The 21062-nt window shown below is 39.2% G+C and overlaps 2 protein-coding genes across 16 annotated transcripts in view; one reads left to right on the top strand and one right to left on the bottom strand.

The window, feature by feature from the left end:
- Nucleotides 1-4095, top strand: part of PPP6R3 (protein phosphatase 6 regulatory subunit 3) — a 57456-nt gene extending 53361 nt beyond the window's left edge. For 8 of the 11 annotated variants that reach the window (XM_053395509.1, XM_053395484.1, XM_053395527.1 and 5 more), the window contains 3 exons: nt 27-44; nt 357-479; nt 2630-4095. In XM_053395509.1, the coding sequence (XP_053251484.1) occupies nt 27-44; nt 357-479; nt 2630-2681 (193 nt within the window). In that variant the 3' untranslated portion in view covers nt 2682-4095. The remainder of the gene's footprint in view (nt 1-26; nt 45-356; nt 480-2629) is intronic. The other 3 variants (XM_053395518.1, XM_053395556.1, XM_053395573.1) reach the window with 1 other exon arrangement.
- Nucleotides 4096-5315: 1220 nt separating this feature from the next.
- LOC128417226 (sodium/hydrogen exchanger 10-like) overlaps nt 5316-21062 on the bottom strand; it is a 59945-nt gene continuing 44198 nt past the window's right edge. For 3 of the 5 annotated variants that reach the window (XM_053395629.1, XM_053395613.1, XM_053395646.1), the window contains 5 exons: nt 20656-20754; nt 14275-14451; nt 12484-12621; nt 9616-9801; nt 7254-7770 (listed from right to left, as the gene is read on the bottom strand). In XM_053395629.1, the coding sequence (XP_053251604.1) occupies nt 7468-7770; nt 9616-9801; nt 12484-12621; nt 14275-14451; nt 20656-20754 (903 nt within the window). In that variant the 3' untranslated portion in view covers nt 7254-7467. The other 2 variants (XM_053395620.1, XM_053395637.1) reach the window with 2 other exon arrangements.

The raw sequence follows: 21062 nt of genomic DNA on the forward strand, positions 1-21062 counted from the left end.
CCCCTCCCCCTCACTTTTGGCTTCAGAGTGTTGAAATCCTATCGGTATGTAAAGGATAATGAATGTTTTTTTTCCATTTTGGGCACCATGTACATTCTTTATTCCTCTTTTTACTACTCTGTAATCTTACATCCTGCATTTTTTCCAGTCCAGTTCCCTTTTAAGTGAACATAAACTGATGCCAGTGATGAATGTGACCAGAATCCACAACCTTGTGCTTGTTTTCCATGTTTCAATCATATTTCTAAAAATCTACTTGCATGTGACCTCTGGACCCTTTCTACCTAAGCCTCCCACTAATGCATGATGATATCAAATGTTGAAGGCACAAATAAAACTGTAACCTGTTTCTTTAGTGAGGAAGGAAAATTGTCTACCTCGCAAGATGCTTCTTGTAAATACGTGGTGGAGGAGAACACAGAAGCCGCAGAAGAAAATCCTGTCACTCCGCAGCCTGCTAGCAGCAGTCTAGAACAGAGGTAGCTCTTTATTGCCATATTCCTTTCACTGTGTGGTTTCTTTTGCCATTGGAATGAAGGATTTATTTAAGGATATGTATTCTGCCTTGCCAAAAGACCAAAGGCAGCTTATTTGGTATCACACAAGCATCTTTAAAAATTAGTACTGTATCTAAAATTTTAAACCTAAAAGCAGCATAAGGCAATTATAATAAAGCACTATTACAGTGTTTTAAACAGTAAAAATTCAGACCATCCATTTCAGCCAAAGGCAAATTGAAATAAAAATATATTTAAAAGCGGAGAAGGAAGAATATGTGGACCACAGTCCCAAGAACCTTATAGCTTTTATTTAACAATGGAAGAAAAACCTTTATGGATGAAAAACTGTTGTGTTGGGTGGAAGTAGTCATGCACTTGTACTCTACCTTTCAGAAGTCCATGATTTATATGACAGATACAAAGAAGCAGAAACTGATACAGTGATACCTCTAGATGTGAACGGGATCTGTTCTGGAGCCCTGTTCGCATCTAGAAGCAAACATAACCCGTGTCCGCGTGTCTTATGTTTTGGTGCTTCTGCACATGTGCGTGACGTCATTTTGAGTGTATGCGCAAGCGGCGAAACCCGGAAGTAACGCGCTCCGTTACTTCCAGGTTGCCACGGAGCGCAACTCGAACGCGCTCATCTCAAAGCACATTCAACCCAAGGTTTGACTGTAATGTAGCTTTGAAAGATGCTGATTAAACATCAGGTTAACATTCACTGATTCATAGTCTCTTCTCCACTCCCGTTCTTTTTATGGAAATCAGTGCTGCTTTGTCTGGTTGGCACAGGAAGACTGAGAGACAAAAAGTTATCCCCAAATTTCTTTTTTAATGGGAAAAACTCTTCTCCTCGGTGTCAACATTTCTGGGAATTTTATATCTCTGTTCGTACCTGGAGGTTTGCAAACAGCCCTCTGCCACTGCCTTCCTGGGGCCCTGGGGATGGGAAGGAGACAGGTGCTGGTGCTACTCTCCAGACTCTGTTGAGATTTCTTCCTCCTGTCAGGGATGGGAGATGCCTCCTCAAGAATTGGATGCTCCCCCCCCCCCAAGGTGTGTTAATGGGCTTTGAAAAGGGAACTGGCCACTCTCAAAGGATGAAGGTGAGCATGGCCCCAGGTCACAGCAGGCAAATGCCCCTGCTTGCCTTTCTCCTGCTTGCAAACATTTAAGCAGAAGCACTGTTTTGTGAGCACCCGTACTCAAATATTTGTAAGGCCCACATCAATGTAACTGAGTTGCCTCGGCCATCTCCTTTTGTCTTGTAACATGACCATCTGAGACTATAAACAGGCCTAAAGGCTGATTCTTTTGATGTCTCTGTGATTGCTCCCCACTTTGGGCTGTATCCCTTGCTAGTGCTTCTCAGAGTAGACCCACTGAACTTAATGAACCTAAGGTAGGTCTATTAACTTCAGTGGCTCCAAGTAGGACTAAAGTTAAATACAACCCTTGTCTCATGTAAAGCTTCCTTACAAGCACTGCTGCCAAAATATTTTCATTTCATAGTTTAGAGCAGAGCTTTCCCAACTTTTCATGTTGGTGGCAGTTTTTAGACATGCATTGTTTTGTGACCGGAGGTTAAACTAACCCTTTTCAGCAGTGCAGGAAGCGTTTGCACGACATACCTACACACTGCAACTAAAGTATTGTGACACACAGTTTGGAAAGCTCTCGTATTGTTTGGAAAGCTAAAGTATTGTGACACACAGTTTGGAAAGCTCTCGTTTAGAGTATCTCATGTGATCACCTTCCTTAAATTCCTACACCGGCCCTCAAACAGCTCAAATTTAGTGCTTTCAAAAGCGATTCCTCCCATTTTTCTGTTCTCATATTCCACAGTATTTCTGGAATCAAGTAATTCAGGATTGTGGTGCTAGAAAAGCAAAGTGTTACCCAGTGCTTTTTTTTCTAGGGGGGAAAAAGTGCCAGTACTCACTGCCCAGAAATGGCCATAGGAGGGATAGGCAAGTGTGCAAAAAGAGCTGCTCTGCACATGCTCAGGGAAAGAGGCAGCAGGGCTCCAAGCACCACAACTTTTATCTGTTTCTCATTTTGCATTTTTTAAGTAATATAAAGTTGCACTGTGTTAATACTTGGTTCCACATTTTTTAACTTCTTAGGACTGATCAACAAGCTCTTCTAGCAGAAGCATCCGTTAATGGCCCTGTATGATATGTGATATTGACTGCTGTTGGCTGAAGAATATGAACTGATATGCAAGGATTTATGTCTCTTGAGGATTTCATCTAGAGTAATTTTGGAGCCAGTCAATGCTGCACTAATTTCGCAAGGGATCAGGACCAGCAACATTTATATTCTAGATTTTAAGACATTGTACAGAAATTCATAAGTGTAAAAATTGCACATTGAGAAATACCAAGAAATTTTTGCGTATGTTTATAATTGTATTGTTCTAAATGATGGGTGGCCTGTGAAATAAGATCTTGCCACCCTAGTAACAAAAGTAGTGATACTATAGTTAAAATGGCTGTAAGAATAGTTTTATAAAAAAGTGAATACACAAATCTAATGTATTTGAGGCATAACTATTTGACAATTAGTGACCAAAGTATTTAGCAGTTTTCATAATATTTCACCCTAAAAATATCTGAAGTCCATGTTTCTTTCAGTTTGGCAAAGAATTGTTCATCTGCAATGCCCTTTAAATGTTTTGGTTTTAGATTTTGAAAAATGATTTTAAAAGAATTTTGGTGTTCAACATTTTACAGCAAATTTTCAATTGGTAATTGTTTTCTGTATTGTTTAAACCAGATCAAAATGTAAGTCTATGGGTAGAGATTTTAAGTATTTATTGCTACAATTTAGTTGACAAATTGATGTTACTGTAAAGCCATACGTTAAGTCTTTGTTTGCTTGAAACAATACCTTACAGGTGAAACACTAGAATATTTTTGAAGTGCACATGGCTTGTTGTGTATTTTAAGTGATTCACCTTTTTTAACCCATTCACCAAGATGTACTTTAATTCAGAGCATTATAAAATTAAACATTTTTGGAACAATCTTCATATTTAAAACACTGTAATCCTTTTGACAAATCAACTAAATATAATGAAATGCCCATGCTGCTCATGTAATTACAGTTCATGTGTTTTAAAGGTATATCTTTTAAATATCAAAATTGGGCACTTGAGCATGTTAATTGTTATACTTTCACTGTTTTGATCTGTGTGAAGTTTTTCATTTGTAAGTTTTAAACCAGTTTTTTTTTCATAACTGGCTTGTGTATATATATATAGTGATTATGGAAACTAATTGTAATTTATAATTTTCTATGTCATAAAATTCCAACCGCCTTCTCAAACAAGCAATATAATGTATATTGCCACATTGTCTGGTGAAAGGGTTAAAGTACTTCACCTATTGCACTTTTAGATGCAAATCCATTTTTATTTCTTTTCATAGAAAGTTAGTCATTTATTTTTACATCATTTGTTTTCCTGACCAGTATTTAAAAGCCAAAAGGATACTCTAAACAATGGCCAATGACTTATTTTAGAAAGTGTCCCAAGCTATGTGCCTAATACTACATTGCATACAGAAATAAAGACAAATGTATACTGGTACTTCATTTTATTCTTCCCTTATTTTTAGCTTTTCAAAATGCAGTGTTCATGTAAAGTGTTCCCACCTGCATTTCAAATAAACATTTTGCTATATTGGAGGGATCTTCTACATCAAGTAGCAAAACGGGAAGCATGTTGCTGCTTACCTACTACAAAACAAAAGTGGATGCTGTCAGTTCCAGCGCACTGGTAGTTCCCATGTTCCATTTACAGTAGAAAGAGAGTTTAAATCCAATGCTTTCATGCTCATAGCATCTTTGCTTTTTTCAAAGAAACGAATTCATTTGGTTAGTTATGAGTATTGGCACCTTGTATGCCACAATGGATTTAATCATCAAAGCTGTGGTGTATTCCCACTCTTCTAAATTGTTCTCCAACTGCAAAGTGAAAATGTTTACTAGTTGCAGCTGCATCCCCAGGTAATTACACCAAAGTTTTCAGGTGATAAACTTTGCCAAGTGACGAGCAGGATTAAGTATCTCCGAATTTTAATTCCCCCCCCCCCCCACTGAGTAGTAAGTGAACAGGTCCCTTTTTGCTGTATAAAACACAAACGAAAACTTTCCATTTCAGTATGTTCCTTTCAAAGTGTTGGAGTAAGCTAGAATTGAATTCAGCTCATACTTTTCAGGATGCAAGTCTGAGGTAAACTCAGTGGAATTTACTTTCAAATAAAGATTTATAGGATCAACAAAGTCCACTTAACGGATTACTTGGGATCTTTTTAGTGTATGTGTGCACAACAGGGAGATAACGTGCGCTGATGGTTTATCCTTGCTTCAGAGTTGAGTAAAAGTATCTTTTTAAAATTAAATTACAGGATGCATCTTGTTAAAAAAAAAATTCTTCTGTTAATTCATGACTACCGAATCCTGATGTACCTAAAAGGAGCACGCCTTCCCCCCTCCCATGGAGTGAGCATGGCTTCCTTTTGCTTTCATTCCACATGATACGTAGTGGCACAAAATACCTCCCTCTCTCAGAGAGTTTGTTTACCTTCTGAAAACACTTTCAAGTGATGTATATTAACTCCTTTTAAAAGCAATCTGCTCCAAGGATATTTGTGGTGGTTGTAGACAATGTGACTTTGTAACTGTTCACGAGGCCAGCATCAGTGCTATAAACAGTCAGACTTGTACATGTATCAAAAGGTAAATCTGAAAACAATATCAATGGGCATTCTTATTGCTGTGTTTGTCTGAATTCTATTGAGGCATAAATTAGTTTAAAATTTATTACACAAATTACAACAGCTGAAATAAGATCAGATAAACTATTAACAGTTTGAACAGTCTAGATTAGTGTGCATACATGGACAGTGCTGTTTTGCCAGCAATTACGTCTAAGCCAAATTTTGTATAACTTTAAATCTTTCACAGAACAAAGGCTAACTAATAAAAAAAAACTGGCTCCATCAGCAAGCTGATATTTAACACTTAAGCTTGTTTCTCTACAAAACCTCATATCCTTGCTCTCTGGTGCTGTAACATGACATGTGTTTCTCATTATTTTTTCACTTTGGGGTTTTTTGAGCTTAAATATGTATACTCCTGTAAAAGAGAAAATTACATGGTCAAATGTCTCAGCTACATTTTCCATACAGTATAATAAACATCTAATTTAATAAATGAATTATTACAATTACTAGATTACTAGACACTTGTTTATTTTCAGACTAGTCACCTGGTAGTGAAGTGAGATCCATCAGATTTAAGTAGGTGTGACTCTTTTTTTATATACCCAAATGAAAGATTTGAAACTGATCAATTATCACATTGTTGATAAACCAGGACCTTTTGAATCAGTCTCTCTTGTTTCCCCCCTACATATCTAAAACTCAAGAATGGAACATACTGCAGCTACTTATGCAGTCTTATCAGGAAAGCAGATGGTGGAATCATAGACTTGTAGAGTTGAAAGGGACCCAAGGACCATCTAGCCCAGGGGTAGTCAACCTGGTCCCTGCCGCCCACTAGTGGGAATTTCAGGATTCCAGGTGGGCGGTAGTGGGTTCTACGGCACATGTTACTGCAGCACTGGTGGGTGGTAAGGAAATTTTACCATCAAGAAAGATGCATTAGTGGGCAGTAGGTATAAAAAGGCTGACTACCTCTGATCTAGTCCAACCTATTCAGTTGATGGCAGTCTCATTTTATGGAAGGCCTCCTATTAACAGCCCAAAAAAGAGAACCGTGGTACACTACCAGACTTTAGATACTTTGGTCACTAAGAACCCAAAGCATATTTTGCATTATTCCACTTTATGAAATTTTTATGCCTGCATTTATACTGTGGAGTAAGTCCCACTGAGTTCAGTGGGTCTTACTCCTAGGTACAGGAGTATAGAAGGGGTGGGAAACTTGTGGCTGCCTAGATGATGTTGGACTCCCAACGCCTATTAGACCCAGGTAGCACAGCTAATGCTCAGGGATAACAAGAGTTGCACTCCAGTGACACTGAGGGCACAGATTCATCATATAGCATTGCAGGCTCAATTATTTAAGTTTACACATCCTGCATTATAGAAACCTAGTATTTCAATTTTGCTAGTTGTCATTACAAATAAGCAATTGTCTTAGTAATTTAACATGCTGGCTTGAATTCCCTTTGCATAAGCAAGCACTGTAGTAGTTGCCAGTTTGAATAATGCCTGCCTCCTAAATGTGGTATTTCATGTATTTATTATCTCAAATGAATTGTGTGTTAAATGTTGACATTGTGTCCAGAAAGTACCCTGCTCTGAATTAAACATTTCAACTTGCCTCTATCCCACTGTTCTTCTAACTAAAGGAATGACCCTACATTAGCTTTGCAATGTACTCCCTGGTGTGGCTCTGCTGGTGCACAAATGCATCTTGCTGCTGCCTTGCCCCTCCCTTTCTTTTCCGCCGAACTGCTCTTGCATGAGACTGCTGTATTAAAAATAATATCATATGCCCCTACAGGTATAGAAGGCAAGAAAGAAAAAGGGGAAGAACGGAAACAGGAGCCTTTCATGCAAGCAACTCCAAATCCTTATTTGGTTTGGAGCAACACTGAAGGTGTAAGAATCAAATTTGGTTTACATTTAATATACACTTATACTTACCAAATCAGAGTTTATTGTACTTGGACTGGAAAGATTCATTCCAAAAACATGTCCCAAGGCAGCTGTAAAGTTTAAAGGGCTTTAAAACTTGCATGAATCTTGGGGAATTAGAAAAAACCCTATACAATATTAAAATACAGAACTTTTTCAAATTTATCTTGTTTACATTCGCCCGTTATTTTGTAAATTTTCACAGGAAATTAAATCCCTGTAAGAAGACTTTAACTATCCTGTTTATTGTGGCTGAATCCAGTGTGTCCCATCTAGGAATGGACAGGCTTCTTTCATTCATGAAAGGAACTGAGATCCAACAGAGGAGGCACGCTAGAGGAGGGGAGGCAATTCTGGCCAATTCCTCCTCCTATCTTCCATGCAACTCCTATGATGAGTACTGCCAATTTTATGTCCTCCCTCCCTGCTCCATTCTCCTCTTCCAGCATGGCTGAGAGTTTGAGTTTCATACCAGGTCGCCGAGATGAATGATAGTGGCCCTCAGTGCTGCTTGAGGATGCTGCAGGGTTCTTTCGTGCTCCTTGCTCTGAACTTCGTACAACCAGCAGTTTTGTTGATGATGCAGTGCCTTGTACCTAGAATATTGCCATGGTAATCGTTATTTTTGAAATTAATTCATCTGAGCTTAATACAAAATGGAATAACACCTCATCCAGGCAGCAGCCTTCTTCATAGCTTCTACATAAAAGTTAAATTAAGCTGAGCACAATAATGGCTCAGTACAATTTTAAATTTAATTTTAATAATACTCAATAAGGAGAGCCACAACTCACCCTCTCAACACACAAAATTATCAAGAGGCATGTTTGGGCTTAATATTTCCAAATACTCTCTTACTACATTTTCTCAAGACGCAGTAGCATGATATCTCACCCTTGTACCCCAGACTCTCATGAATTTTATGATTTTTCCCCAATTATGATTTTTGTCTAAAGCCTTTTTTTGTACTTCTGTAAACCCTGAGTTTCCTCTGAATCTGCTAATGACTTCCTCTTGTGTGTGGATAAGTAAAATTTTTGTCACACAAGCTTCCCTGACTGATGCTATCCCTCCAGTTGCCAGAGAAAGGCACAGCAACAATCTTCTCATGGCTGCTCCTGGAAATAAAATGGCTGAGATGTGCTCAGCAGTGACAAACCAGAACTGAGGGGCATGACAAGAGAGAAGCCCTCAACTCAATAAATGACACATAACATGTCAGAAACAAATTCAAAAAATTTCCACTTTGAAATAGGCTTTGGCATTTTCACATCTATTAATTTCCCCAGCAGTAGAAAATCTGCATTAATAAAGGTGGGGGAGAAGGTCTAGGGATTTTAATTTCGGGTGTGAAATGATTTTTTCTTTTCTTACAAATTTTATTGTCTTCCAAGACAAATACATGTACAGCTGTTAATTTTCGTGTGCAATAGTTTTCAAGTTGTGGGGGTCCAGATGTTTTCCCTTCAGGAAATACCACTGCTGTGTTTTAGAGACAAGGTGTCACTGTGGTCTAAACCACTCAGCCTCTTGGGCTTGCTGATCAGAAGGTCGGCGGTTCGAATCCCCGTGACAGGGTGAGCCCCCGTTGCTCGGTCCCAGCTCCTGCCAACCTAGCAGCTCAAAAGCACGCCAAAATGTGCAAGTTGATAAATAGGTACTGCTCTGGCAGGAAGGTAAACAGCATTTCCGTGCGCTGCTCTGGTTTCGCTAGAAAAACTGTCTGTGGACAAACGCCAGCTCCCTCAGCCAGTAAAGCGAGATGAGCGCTGCAACCCCAGAGTCGTCTGCGACTGGACTTAACTGTCAGGGGTCCTTTACCTTTACCTTGTATTTTAGAAAATCACAGAAAACATGCCCCCAATCTAACTGTTTACAACAGCATGCATTTTTGCATGCAGATTCAAACCCTAGAACACACTACAAAGTAGCTGTGGCTGCTATCAAGTGGCAGGAAGCACATTTCTATGTACCAGATACAGCTAAGGATGTAGATGCAGAAACTTGCTTACCTGCATGCATAGTCCTACCTGTGTCACGGCAAATACAGTATTTTTCTGTGTATTAGAGGACCTCATGTATAATAGCTTTTTTGAGGGAAGTTAATGTTGCAATGAAAGGCAATCTAGGGATTGTAGTTTAACACGTGTTGTGAACATTCATTCAAAGATACCGATGATATAACTAATAACAGTGACACAAGTTCCTTATCCAAGCTGTTTTCTAAATTGGTGTGTGTGTGTGTGTGTGTGTTTATTTATTTATTTCATTCTGTACAAGCCAACAACTGTCCCAATGTAACACTAAAATAGAACAGCTCTGGTAACCATTTTATTTTGTTTTAAAAATACTTGGGAACACCAAAGACTACTCTTTTCCTCTTCTTTCCCCTCTTTCCAGTGCTGAAAATATACTATGAATTAGAGGGCAAACATCCTTACCTGATGGCAGGTTTTAGGTAAAAGAAATGGTGCATAGTAACGCTGCCCTAGTTGACAATCTAGAACAGTTCCGTGTACAAGAATGACCTCATCCATACTCCCATCAAAAATGTCACATTTGGTGTGGTTTGGTACATCCAGCAAATAAATATTAGAAAATTGCACACACATCTTGTAATTCCAGTCCTACAATGAAAAGTCATATGATACAGTTTCTGCAATTGTTTATAGAAGTTGAAATATGATATGAGTACAGTGGCTTAAACTTTAAATAGCTCAAAGAAAACCAGACTAGCATTGGTAAGTCTATATTTACATTTTATTTAGTGGTGCTGTTAGGCTTTCTGTTTTATACTGTTGCATATGACAATATGACTTGGTAAATGGAGGTATGTGTACTTACCTTCATTATTTGCTTGGCCTGTTCGCTAAGCAAGTAAATTATGTAAAAGATTGCCCAGCATAAGCAGTTAGTTTTCAAGTTGATAGTTTTGAATGTATTCTACTTAGTTATCCCCTCATTATGCTTTTATTAAAAAGGTAAAGGTAAAGGACCCCTGACAGTTAAGTCCAGTCACAGACGACTCTGGGGTTGCGGCACTCATCTCACTTTAGAGGCCATGGGAGCAGGCATTTGTCTGCAGCCAGTTTTTCCAGGTCATGTGGCCAGCATGACTAAGCCGCTTCTGGCGCAACGGAACACCAAAACCAGAGCAGTGCACGGAAACGCCGTTTACCTTCCCGCCGGAGTGGTACCTATTTATCTACTTGCACTTTTTGGCGTACTTTCGAATTGCTAGGTTGGCAGGACCTGGGAATAAGCAACGGGAGCTCACACTGTCGTGGGGATTCGAACCGCCTATATTCTGATTGGCAAGCCCAAGAGGCTCAGTGGTTTAGACAACTTTTATTAACAAAGTTTAAAATGGAAGTTTTACACAACAATCCAGTCAGACAATCTAAGATGATGAGCAAACAAATCCACACCCCTACACAACCTTGATTACACCATTTCAGCTGTAACAACAATTTAATTAGTTACCTACTATGTGTAACAACCTTGGTGTGCCATCGTATTAACCCAATTATTTAATCCAAGACAAAAAAAAATCACATATTCCATTTTACTTTCCCTCCCTCCCTCTCTTTCTTTTTTCTTTTCCTTCTCCTCCTGCGATAAGGCTACATTTTAATATTTTAATGTTCCATTATTTTAATGTTTTTTATTTTTGTTTTTATGTTGTAATCATTCATCTTGTTTTTATTATTGCTTGTAAGCTGCTCTGAGCCCGGCCTTGGCTGGGGAGGGTGGGGTATAAATAAAAAATTATTATTATTATTATTATTATTATTATTATTATTATTATTATTATAGTAGTATGTCAGTTTTAGACATTTTAATGCCAATCAACATTTCAGTTCAAACACCATAGTTGATTGAAGTTATGCTTTTTTCTAGTATTAAGCTGCACAATTCCAACAACCGTAAGCAAGTTATGAATTAATCACCTTGCCAACAAAGGTCCGTATAGTAAAAGCTATGGTTTTCCCAGTAGTGATGTATGGAAGTGAGAGCTGGACCATAAAGAAGGCTGATTGCCGAAGAATTGATGCTTTTGAATTATGGTGCTGGAGGAGACTCTTGAGAGTCCCATGGACTGCAAGAAGATCAAACCTATCCATTCTTAAAGAAATCAGCCCTGAGTGCTCACTGGAAGGACAGATCGTGAAGCTGAGGCTCCAATACTTTGGCCACCTCATGAGAAGAAAAGACCCTGATGCTGGGAAAGATGGAGGGCACAAGGAGAAGGGGACGACAGAGGACGAGATGGTTGGATAGTGTCTTCGAAGCTACCAGCATGAGTTTGACCAAACTGCGGGAGGCAGTGGAAGACAGAAGTGCCTAGCGTGCTCTGGTCCATGGGGTCACGAAGAGTCGGACACGACTAAACGACTAAACAACAACAACAACAAAAGTCATGGTCTAACTCCTCTAGATAATCCAGTATAGAACTGGGGAGGCAATAGGTTCAAATCCCCATTCAGTCATGAAGCTCACTGAGGATGGATGACCTTTGGCCAGTACAGTATCTCCGCCCAACCTATTTCAGAGTTGTGAGAATAAAAAGGTTGCTGGACCACAGATAGATCCAAGTGAGCAACATGTTCCAATGAAGACTGGGAGTGGACGTCCTCTAGGCTCCACCCCCTTGCAGAAAACTTCAGCACCTTAAGAGGGTGAACCCTCTGACCTGAAGGGGGACACTCCTCTGATCCACAGCCTCCCTCCTGGTACACTCCTTACACTGCTGGATTGATGATGTGCACTGTGAAGCTTTTGGTTCTTCAGGCTCAGGGAAGGTTCCTCTAGAGTCTGGGGTCTGGCCCGATAGGTCTTAGTGGTCCAGAAGGTTCCTCTGGGGGCTTCTGTCCAACAGCATCAAGTCTCCCTATGTTCAGCTCTGAGCCCTGACCTGAACTGGCTTTTCTTCTGGTGTCCACCTTCTTCGCCAGGAATAGGCAAACTCAGCCCTCCAGATGTTTTGGGACTACAACTCCCCTCATCCCTGACCACTGGTCCTGTTAGCTAGGGATGATGGGAGTTGTAGGCCCAAAACATCTGGTGAGTTGAGTTTGCCTATGCCTGTTCTACGCATTCTCCAAAATTCACCCTCACTAGGGTGATTTTGCCTGATTTTAGTGGGAGGAGCCACTCACTGCAAAATTGGTAAAATACTGACCAGTTAAATAAGCCTAATTGTCTCACATAAATTTAAGATGTAGATTTCTATATGGTTTTTTTGTGTGTGACTGCAGACAACACAGAAATGTATCACATATTACACATGCAAGAACACATGTGCCTACCTGGTTAGGAAGGTTTTCCTTGAAAGTTCTGAGAGCGATATCAAGAGCAAGTTTCAGCCATATTTTATATTCTAGGGAGGGGGGTTCCAAAAACTTATCAAAAGCTTCTAGCAAATCATCTATAGAGATAAAACATGTCTGAAAAAATAAAGCAAGAAAATGAGAAATGATAACCTTTAATCAAAGCAACGGTGTTTGCATATTTCCAAACATTTTGAGTGCTACATTCTAAGAAAGAAGATAAATTCTGCACAATTAAAATTCTTGTTACATTTCATTTAAATTATATATTCCTAGGGGGAAAGAGACATTTCTGTATTTAAATTAAATTTCTTAAGAATTATCGCACGAGAGAAAAGTTGCTGCTTTAAACCATACCCTTCTGGGGCCAATTTGAACATTATAGCAATGGGACAATTGTTTCTGCTGTCAGGATTCCTCTTGGTAGTTGGGATTCAAAGGCTTACAAAAATGTTAGGCATACCCAGTGAGGATATTGCTACGTCTCCTCAATTTCAAAAGCAATTTGCCTCCTAGAATAGAGGGTCACTGTGTAGGAAACCCAAACACCTCTTTGATGAATGGAGTTAGCTGTGTGATTCTTTGGATCCCATCAGCAATAACCTCTGGATACAGCTGCACTCAGGCATTGTGGGACTATCAAGATGGTGGGTGGCTTGCAGGCAGGTGCTACAGTAGATCAAATCACTGCTGCTGTCGCTGCAGTGCTGCCACCACTGAAGGTAAGGTCCTGAATCACTATTGCTATTCTCCACAGCATAATTTCCAGTGTTTCCAATCCTTTCCTTTTGTCTATTAACTGTACATAGTTACATTACTTATGTTTATGCTCCAAATCTTTCCTTGCTGCTAAAAAGAAAAACACATTGCCTGGTAATTTCTGCTTCTATGTACAATACACTTTGCTTTTGCAGATGCTTTTAATGGCTGCTTTCATACAGCTCTGTTACTTCACTAGAAACCTCTTCTGATTAAATGCAGGATTCTCAGGTTGATTGCTGCGATTTTCAAGATCTTCCACTCTTGTATACAGTTCTAATTTGACTCAGTTCAAAGTTTTTATTGTTTTAAGCCTAAATTCAAAATTTCATTAGCTGCTTTTGCTGTTGTGTCCATTTCCCCAACTTTCATGTCAGTAGGGATAACCAAGTGGCACCCTCCAGATGTTGTACCATAATTCCCATCATTCCTTTAACTCTGGTAATTATCACCATGTGGAGAAAGAGATGTTTCTCTCTCATATTACTAGGGGATCATCCAATTAAGCGGAATGTTGGAAGATTCACGACAGAAAATTGGAAATGCTACTTCGCAAAGCACATAGAAAAATTTATGGAATTTGCTACTACAAGATGTAGTGATGGCAATCAACTTGCACTGCTTTAATAGGGGATTACATAAACTCATGGAGAATTAGGTTGTCACTGTCAGCTAGTCTTGAAGTCCATTATTACCCCCAGTGTCAGATGCAATACATCTTTGAGTAATAGTTGCTGGAAATCAAGAGCATGAAAGTACTATTGTCCTCATGTCCTCCTAGTGGGCTTCCCATAGTCATCTGGTTGGCCACAGTGAGAAGTGAATGTTGGTTATGTTCTCATGTTGTAAGACAAAATTTGTAAGAAATCCCAAATTCAAAACTGGATTAAAATGTAAAAAACAAGGTTTCACTAATACACAGAATTTCACTTCCGCTCTAGTTTAAATCTATTGCCAATTATTAAGCAAAATGAATTTAACGTAACATATTGGAAAGCAGAATTCTCCAACCTGCACAGCAGTTTCACATGTAACGCTATACTCCATTTCTTGCTTCGTCAAGCAGTTGAGTTCTCCTATTATAGCCCCAGCAACCAGGTAGTCTGTATAGGAAGTGATTGGAAGACGTGCGCGGATTTCTTTAAAAGCTTCTTTGCTAACTCCATAACGAGGAATGGAACCAGAAAGCTAGTAAACAATTTTTAAATGAAGGAAAACAATATTTAATCTCAGATAGAAAAAAGTAAGATCTGCTGGAGATCTTTGGCAGCATTCAACTGAATAATTGCACAGGCAAAACAACTTCTGCATACCCAATGGGATTTCCCTGCTCTCACCCCATGCTGTACCCAGATCTGCTCCAGAGGGCGTGGGGGACACTAGAGCAGAGTTGAGGGGTGAAGGGGATGGGGTGGAGGAAGTTACATCGCGCAAGGAGAAATCCTTACACTGATGGGAAGACTGCCTGAGCACTACCTGAATTCCACCCTTGTTCCAGTAATAGCTTTCAAAATCTACACTTGCTACATTTTCAGAAAAGTACAATACTAAGACTGCAATTCTATACATGTTAATGCTGAGGTAAGTCATACTGTGTTCAAAAGGAACTCATTGAAGTTTACTTAAAAATAATAAATACATCTTTATTTCTCTTCTCACACAAATGCAACTACATGTAAATGCTGACCATGTCAAGATTCACATTTCTTGCACTGTTTAAACACATATGTAGATACATTGGTAACACCAGCTAGCCATCTCTGAAACATGTTCTGCTTGCTATCAAATGGTGGCTTTCATACTTTTGGCTAAATTCTTTAGCTCCTTCTTATGAAGTTAGATGGTATTTGCCTTATGTAACTCATTATTTAAGATTGTCCAATTGGAGATCTTGTGCTTAACAGAAGGGACATGACCCTCCTGCTCCAATTCCAAAATTAGGTTATGCTAGAGCCATAAGACCATCATTATGATGTATCTCTGGACTGCAAAGTGAGAAGATTTGAGCTGAGTCAACTGTTTCTCACATTGCAAGTCTTCCTCAGCAGCAGTGATATCTGTACCTCCATAGAGAGTAGTGGGGCTGCCAAAGACTTAAAAAATAGGTAAAATGAAGTCCAACATGGCTGCCCACTATGAATCAGAGGGGGAGGTGTGACCATTTGGGAAACTTCTGGGTTGGCTGACAGAAAATGTTTGTATTTCCCCTAGTTTCCAGTTCTATTTTAAAAATATGTTGATTTCCTGTGCATACATGTGCACAATGCACCAAAGCCCTCCAAGTTCTTTGGGCACTGGCCTCCCACACAAAATTTGAAATGGACACTGTGAACAGATATGGGCATATCTAATTTCCTCACTTTTCTACTGTTTTCCAACCTCTACACCCCAAATTCTGTTCTTTAACGTCAGGCTTTGTATCCACGTACAGAAGGATCTTCCTCACTGTCTTTCAGTGAAGTAATTCAGCTCTGCACTTGGGAGATGTTCTGGCTAGGGTGTCTGTCTGTTTTTTTTGTTTTTTTACTTAGGTGCCTGAGAGATGAGTTGCACCCTTTAATCTTTTTTTTTTATAAAAAATATCTTAATAGAGCAAGCAAAACTGGTGCATGAGATTTGGCAGGATTGAGCATTCAATTATTTTTTTCAAAATGTTAAAGACCATGCAAACTTTAAACATAGCTAGCATGAAACACACTGGATCTATATGTCTGAGATCTAGCAGAGGAAATTTTCTTTTAAGGGGCTAATACGTCTACAATTTTCATGCACTTATGTGGGGGGGGGGGTTACCATTTTGGATTCCCAGTACAAGTCAATGGGGAATGCAAGATTCAGATTTCTGAATCTTGATTTGGACTCTGAATTAGGTTGCTGTGAGTCCAAACATATCTCCACCAAACAGGGAAGACTCTTGAGAGTCCCATGGACTGCAAGAAGATCAAATCTATCCATTCTGAAGGAAATCAGCCCTGAGTGCTCACTGGAAGGACAGATCCTGAAGCTGAGACTCCAATATTTTGGCCACCTCATGAGAAGAGAAGACTCCCTGGAAAAGACCCTGATGTTGGGAAAGATTGAGGAGAAGGGGACGACAGAGGACGAGATGGTTGGACAGTGTTCTTGAAGCTATCAACATGAGTTTGACCAAACTGCAGGAGGCAGTGGAAGACAGGAGTGCCTGGCGTGCTCTGGTCCATGGGGTCACGAAGAGTCGGACACAACTAAACGACTAAACAACACTGCCCCAAACCAAATCAGAGAGGCCTTGCCCAGCTCTAGCAGATACTCTACTGTCCTGCAAAGGCACGTCTCTCTCTTGTGCACAACTACTGCTTGCAAACTGGAGTGTTCTCTACTGTTTCCAAGCACTACAACCTGTTAAGCAATGATGTACAGTGGTACTCAGGTTAAGAACTTAATTCGTTCCAGAGGTCCGTTCTTAACCTGAAGCACCACTTTAGCTAAAGGAGCCTCCCGCTGCTGCTGCGCCACCACTGCACAATTTCTGTTCTCATCCTGAAGCAAAGTTCTTAACCCAAGGTACTATTTCTGGGTTAGCGGAGTCTGTAACCTGAAGCGTCTGTAACCTGAAGTGTCTGTAACCTGAGGTACCACTGTATAAAAAAGAGAATACCTCCTTCAGCACCACAGCTATTACTGACAATTTCCCTATGGGGTCTGGCAGGCTTGGGATAAGCATATAGTTCACATATAGCTGAATTTCTTAACTCTTGTCTCACTGGTCTTATTTTATAAAGTTACTACCTACTTGGAATTCCTGAGCATTTAGCAGGCTATAGGTCTAAATAAAAGTACTATCCATTTCAGTATCCAGTAATTTGTGTTTTAAATTATGAACCAATTTTATGATGCAACACAAGATCTGAAGAATGTATTTCATGTAATACAGGAATGAACATCATTTTCAGAGACCATACAAATGATTTAAAACAGATGTGAAATTCTCTCTATGCAGACAATTATAGGCACTGGTGATGACATTAGATACATATGACTAATCACGCTTAATGCTTGCTGTTGCCAATTTGCCTTATTAGCACAAGCAATTTGGGCACAGGATGACATTACTTTAATTAATGTAAGCAGCTTGTTCATTTATTGAGTAGGGTACATTTGTAGAAAGGTTACTTTATCCACAAATTAATCATAACCTTTATTATTATAAATTCAGAAAAGCTGAGGAGGAAAAAGACTTCTCCAGGCAAAGCAAAAAATTAGGTGATGAAAGTCTAAAAGTAATTTACTGTTATTTTACTATTCTTTTCCTGCTGAGGTGAACTAAGGTATTTTGTCCTTTTTATCTGAAAGCTGTATATGAGGGGGAGACGAAATTGCTATCATTACTTAAGCCAAGACATTATGACAATTAGGAGGAGAGGAAAGCAAAAAAGAAAAGCCTGTGAAGATTTAATATAAGTTGTATGCGCGCACGTGTTCCACTTTTTCATGCAATAAACATATGTCGATCACTGTGGTATACTTAAATTAGCATACAAAGACGAGGGAACAATTCTGACCATTGTTTAGCTACAATAAAAGATACTTTGAAATATAACAGGATGTTAAGCTCCATATTGACTCTTCTGCTGTTTATATGTCAAAATAGTTTTTGATATTTTTGAAAAATTATATTTACTAAGAGTGAGATCCAACATGATGCAAGTGGACAGTCACTCATGCAAGGCACCCACTTGCTTCTCTCTTTCCCCGTATGCTCCCAAAATCTGCTTCAGAGAACTGTGGGACACTCTGGTACAGATTTTCGGGATGACCAGGAGTGGGGAGGGGAAACACAGAAACTGGAAGTGCCATTGTGCAAGCAGGCAGACATCACTGTATGTTTCCAAAAATACATGAGTTTTGGAATTGGAAACATAGCAGCTTCAGTATTCTGGGGGATTTGAACAGTTTTAAAAAATCCTATTCAAAGCTATTTCTATTCCTATATGACTGATTTTATTAACAGGAGCAACAGGAAGGGACAGCTGAGAAAGCCACTAGGTAAAAGGTGAAGTAAAAGGTGAAAACATGAAGTATCTGTTCAAGCTCAGAAGAGGCCAGAGGCACCTGTGAAGCTTGTAGGGGCTGGGACGGGGAGCAATATAAAACATATCATGAGAATTGGGGCAAAAACTGGAGAAAGAGGGATGATCAGGCAAAAATGATATTGGGCTCGTCTCTGTCTAAATTCATACATCTGTTGTAAGGACACCTCTATACCGGAAATAAGGAAGCAATCCTATGGCTGCTCAGAGCTCATTGCGAAGAATCAGGACAACTGAAAAGGCTTTGTTCATTGTGTCCAGCTGCCGAACTTCAATTAGTAGAGGGACGCAGAGTAGGACCTGATGTTCAGTGAAGTGCATGAGAAGGCACATAATGTATGGGGGGAAATGGTTTCCTCAAAGAAACCAAAACGTAAATGAATTTTAAATAATTCAGGTAGGTGATAAGAGCATGGATCACTCTAGCCAGTTAATGGGTTCATCTACATCAGAGTTAAGATTTGAAGCTGTTTGTGTTTTTATTTTATTATTATTTTTTTTGCAATGGCCACAAGCCAACCTTCTCATTCAAGTTTCCACATTTCCCCCCTGCTAAATTTGGATTTTCCCAATCAGCAGATAATCTGATATGGGAATAAAATCCAAAATAAAATTGCACATTATTCAACTGTAGATGCATTGAACCACATTGTATGGATGGGCTTTTTTTTACATCTGTGGTGGTGACATTTTGCTTAGTGCCTTCTGTTGCCACATCCACTACTTTCATTTTGTTTCCATCACTCCAAAGGAAATGATGGAGCCTGCCTTTTTCCACCAGTTTGTGGTATTTTTATTTTATAAACAGCTCATTTGCAGAGAAACATTTTTGCATAGCAGCTGCATTTAAATTAAAATAAAATTTGTCCTTGCCAGTATAGGAGTTGGAAAAGGGAAAGGAGAGGGAAGAAGAGGCCTTTCATGCAAGCGACTACAAATTGCCATGCCAAGAAAGGATGCAACATTCGTGACTGTCTAGTTTAGAGAAATGGAGAGTAAGAGGTGACATGATAAGAGGCTTATAAAATTATGCATGGCATGAATAAAGTGGAAATATATATTTTTTAAAATGTCCAGTAGCACATTAGAGACTAAGTTTGTTCTTAGTATGAGTTTTCGTGTGTGTGTGCATGCACACGAAAGCTCATACCAAGAACAAACTTAGTTGGTCTCTTAGGTGCTACTGGATTATCTATCTATCTATCTATTTATTTCTACTGCGTCAGACCAACATGGCTACCTACCTGAATCTAGAACCATGGATAAAGTGAATAGAGGAAAGTTTTTCTCCCTCTTTCCTAACATGAGAACTTGTGGATATACAATGAAGCTGAATGTTGGAAGACTCAGGACAGATAAAAGGAAGTACTTCTCCATGCAGTACATAGCTAAACTATGGAACTCACTCCCATAGGCGGCAGAGATAACCACCTAACTGGTTGGCTTTAAAAAAGAATGAGACAAATTAATGGAGGACAGGGCTACTGATGGCTACTAGTCACGGTGAGCCATGGTGGCTATGCTCTGCCTTCGCAGCTGGGGGCAGCAATGTTTCTGTACACCAGTTGCTGGAAACTGCAGGAGGGGAGAGTGCTCTTGTGCTCAAATCCTGCTTGCTGGCTTCCCACAGGCAATTGTTTGACCACTGTGAGAACAGGATGCTGTACTAGATGTGCTGTCAACCTAATCCAGCAGGCTCTTCTTGTGGTTCTTATGCGTCTGAGAAAAGAAAGGGAAAACCCCTTTTCTGATTTGTGACTGTGATAGTCCAAAAGGACTCCTAAGAATTGGGACTTTTTACGCATAGCCAACAAGAGAAATAATGTCTGAGGAGCACTTGGAGGGCAAGGGACATTCACAGTCTCAAATAAATGTACAGGAGCATTTACCTGGCAATTCCTCCCTTTCCCTGTTGGTGACAGCAAGGATATAAAGCTTTATATTTGGGCAATAGGTGAAAGGAAAATCTTACTCATATGAATGTAGCAACTTGAATATTTCAACCTGTGTGGAATTTCCCTCATGAGGCAAAAGTGGATGTGGACAATTGATTTCCCCACATAATCCATTTACAGGTTTATAGGTTGGTGGTGATAGTGACAAAAAGGTGCTATTTATGTTACAGCTGCATAAGCAGATAAAAAAAATAAGTCATGACCATATATATCCCTATAAAAAGTTAAAGTCAAGAAAAGTGTGCTAAAGACTTGCAGTAAAAAGTTATAAATTATATTTAGTATAATATTCTCCACCATTGTGATGTCCCTATTTTCTTGCCAGTTATTTATGTTGCTCAGGTATTTTGTCTATAACTATCATTTACCTTTATCATTCCTGATACTATTAAATGGATTCCTTGTGGTAATTCACCTTCCTCACATATCATATCTCCATAATCATAATAAAGAATTTTTGCTTTTCTCTGAAAATAGCAAATAAATGAACATGGTATAGAAAGTATTACAGAGCATAAGACACACAGTACATTATTAAGTATGCCAACAAAATGAGGGGACATAAATATTTTAAGATTTCTTAAGATATTTCTGAAAACTTACTTTGGGAGGACAGCAAAGGAGTACTATTTACAGCAACATTTTATAATAAATAGACTGCAGTGTAAGATGTTTTATAGATATATGGCAGAAAGATAATGGGCAGATAATATCTGAAGAATCAGCAAATATACATTCAATTTATTTACAAAGTTTTAAATAAACGGAATACTGA

The sequence above is a fragment of the Podarcis raffonei genome, chromosome 1, assembly GCF_027172205.1.
Source record: "Podarcis raffonei isolate rPodRaf1 chromosome 1, rPodRaf1.pri, whole genome shotgun sequence".
Lineage (NCBI taxonomy): Eukaryota > Metazoa > Chordata > Lepidosauria > Squamata > Lacertidae > Podarcis > Podarcis raffonei.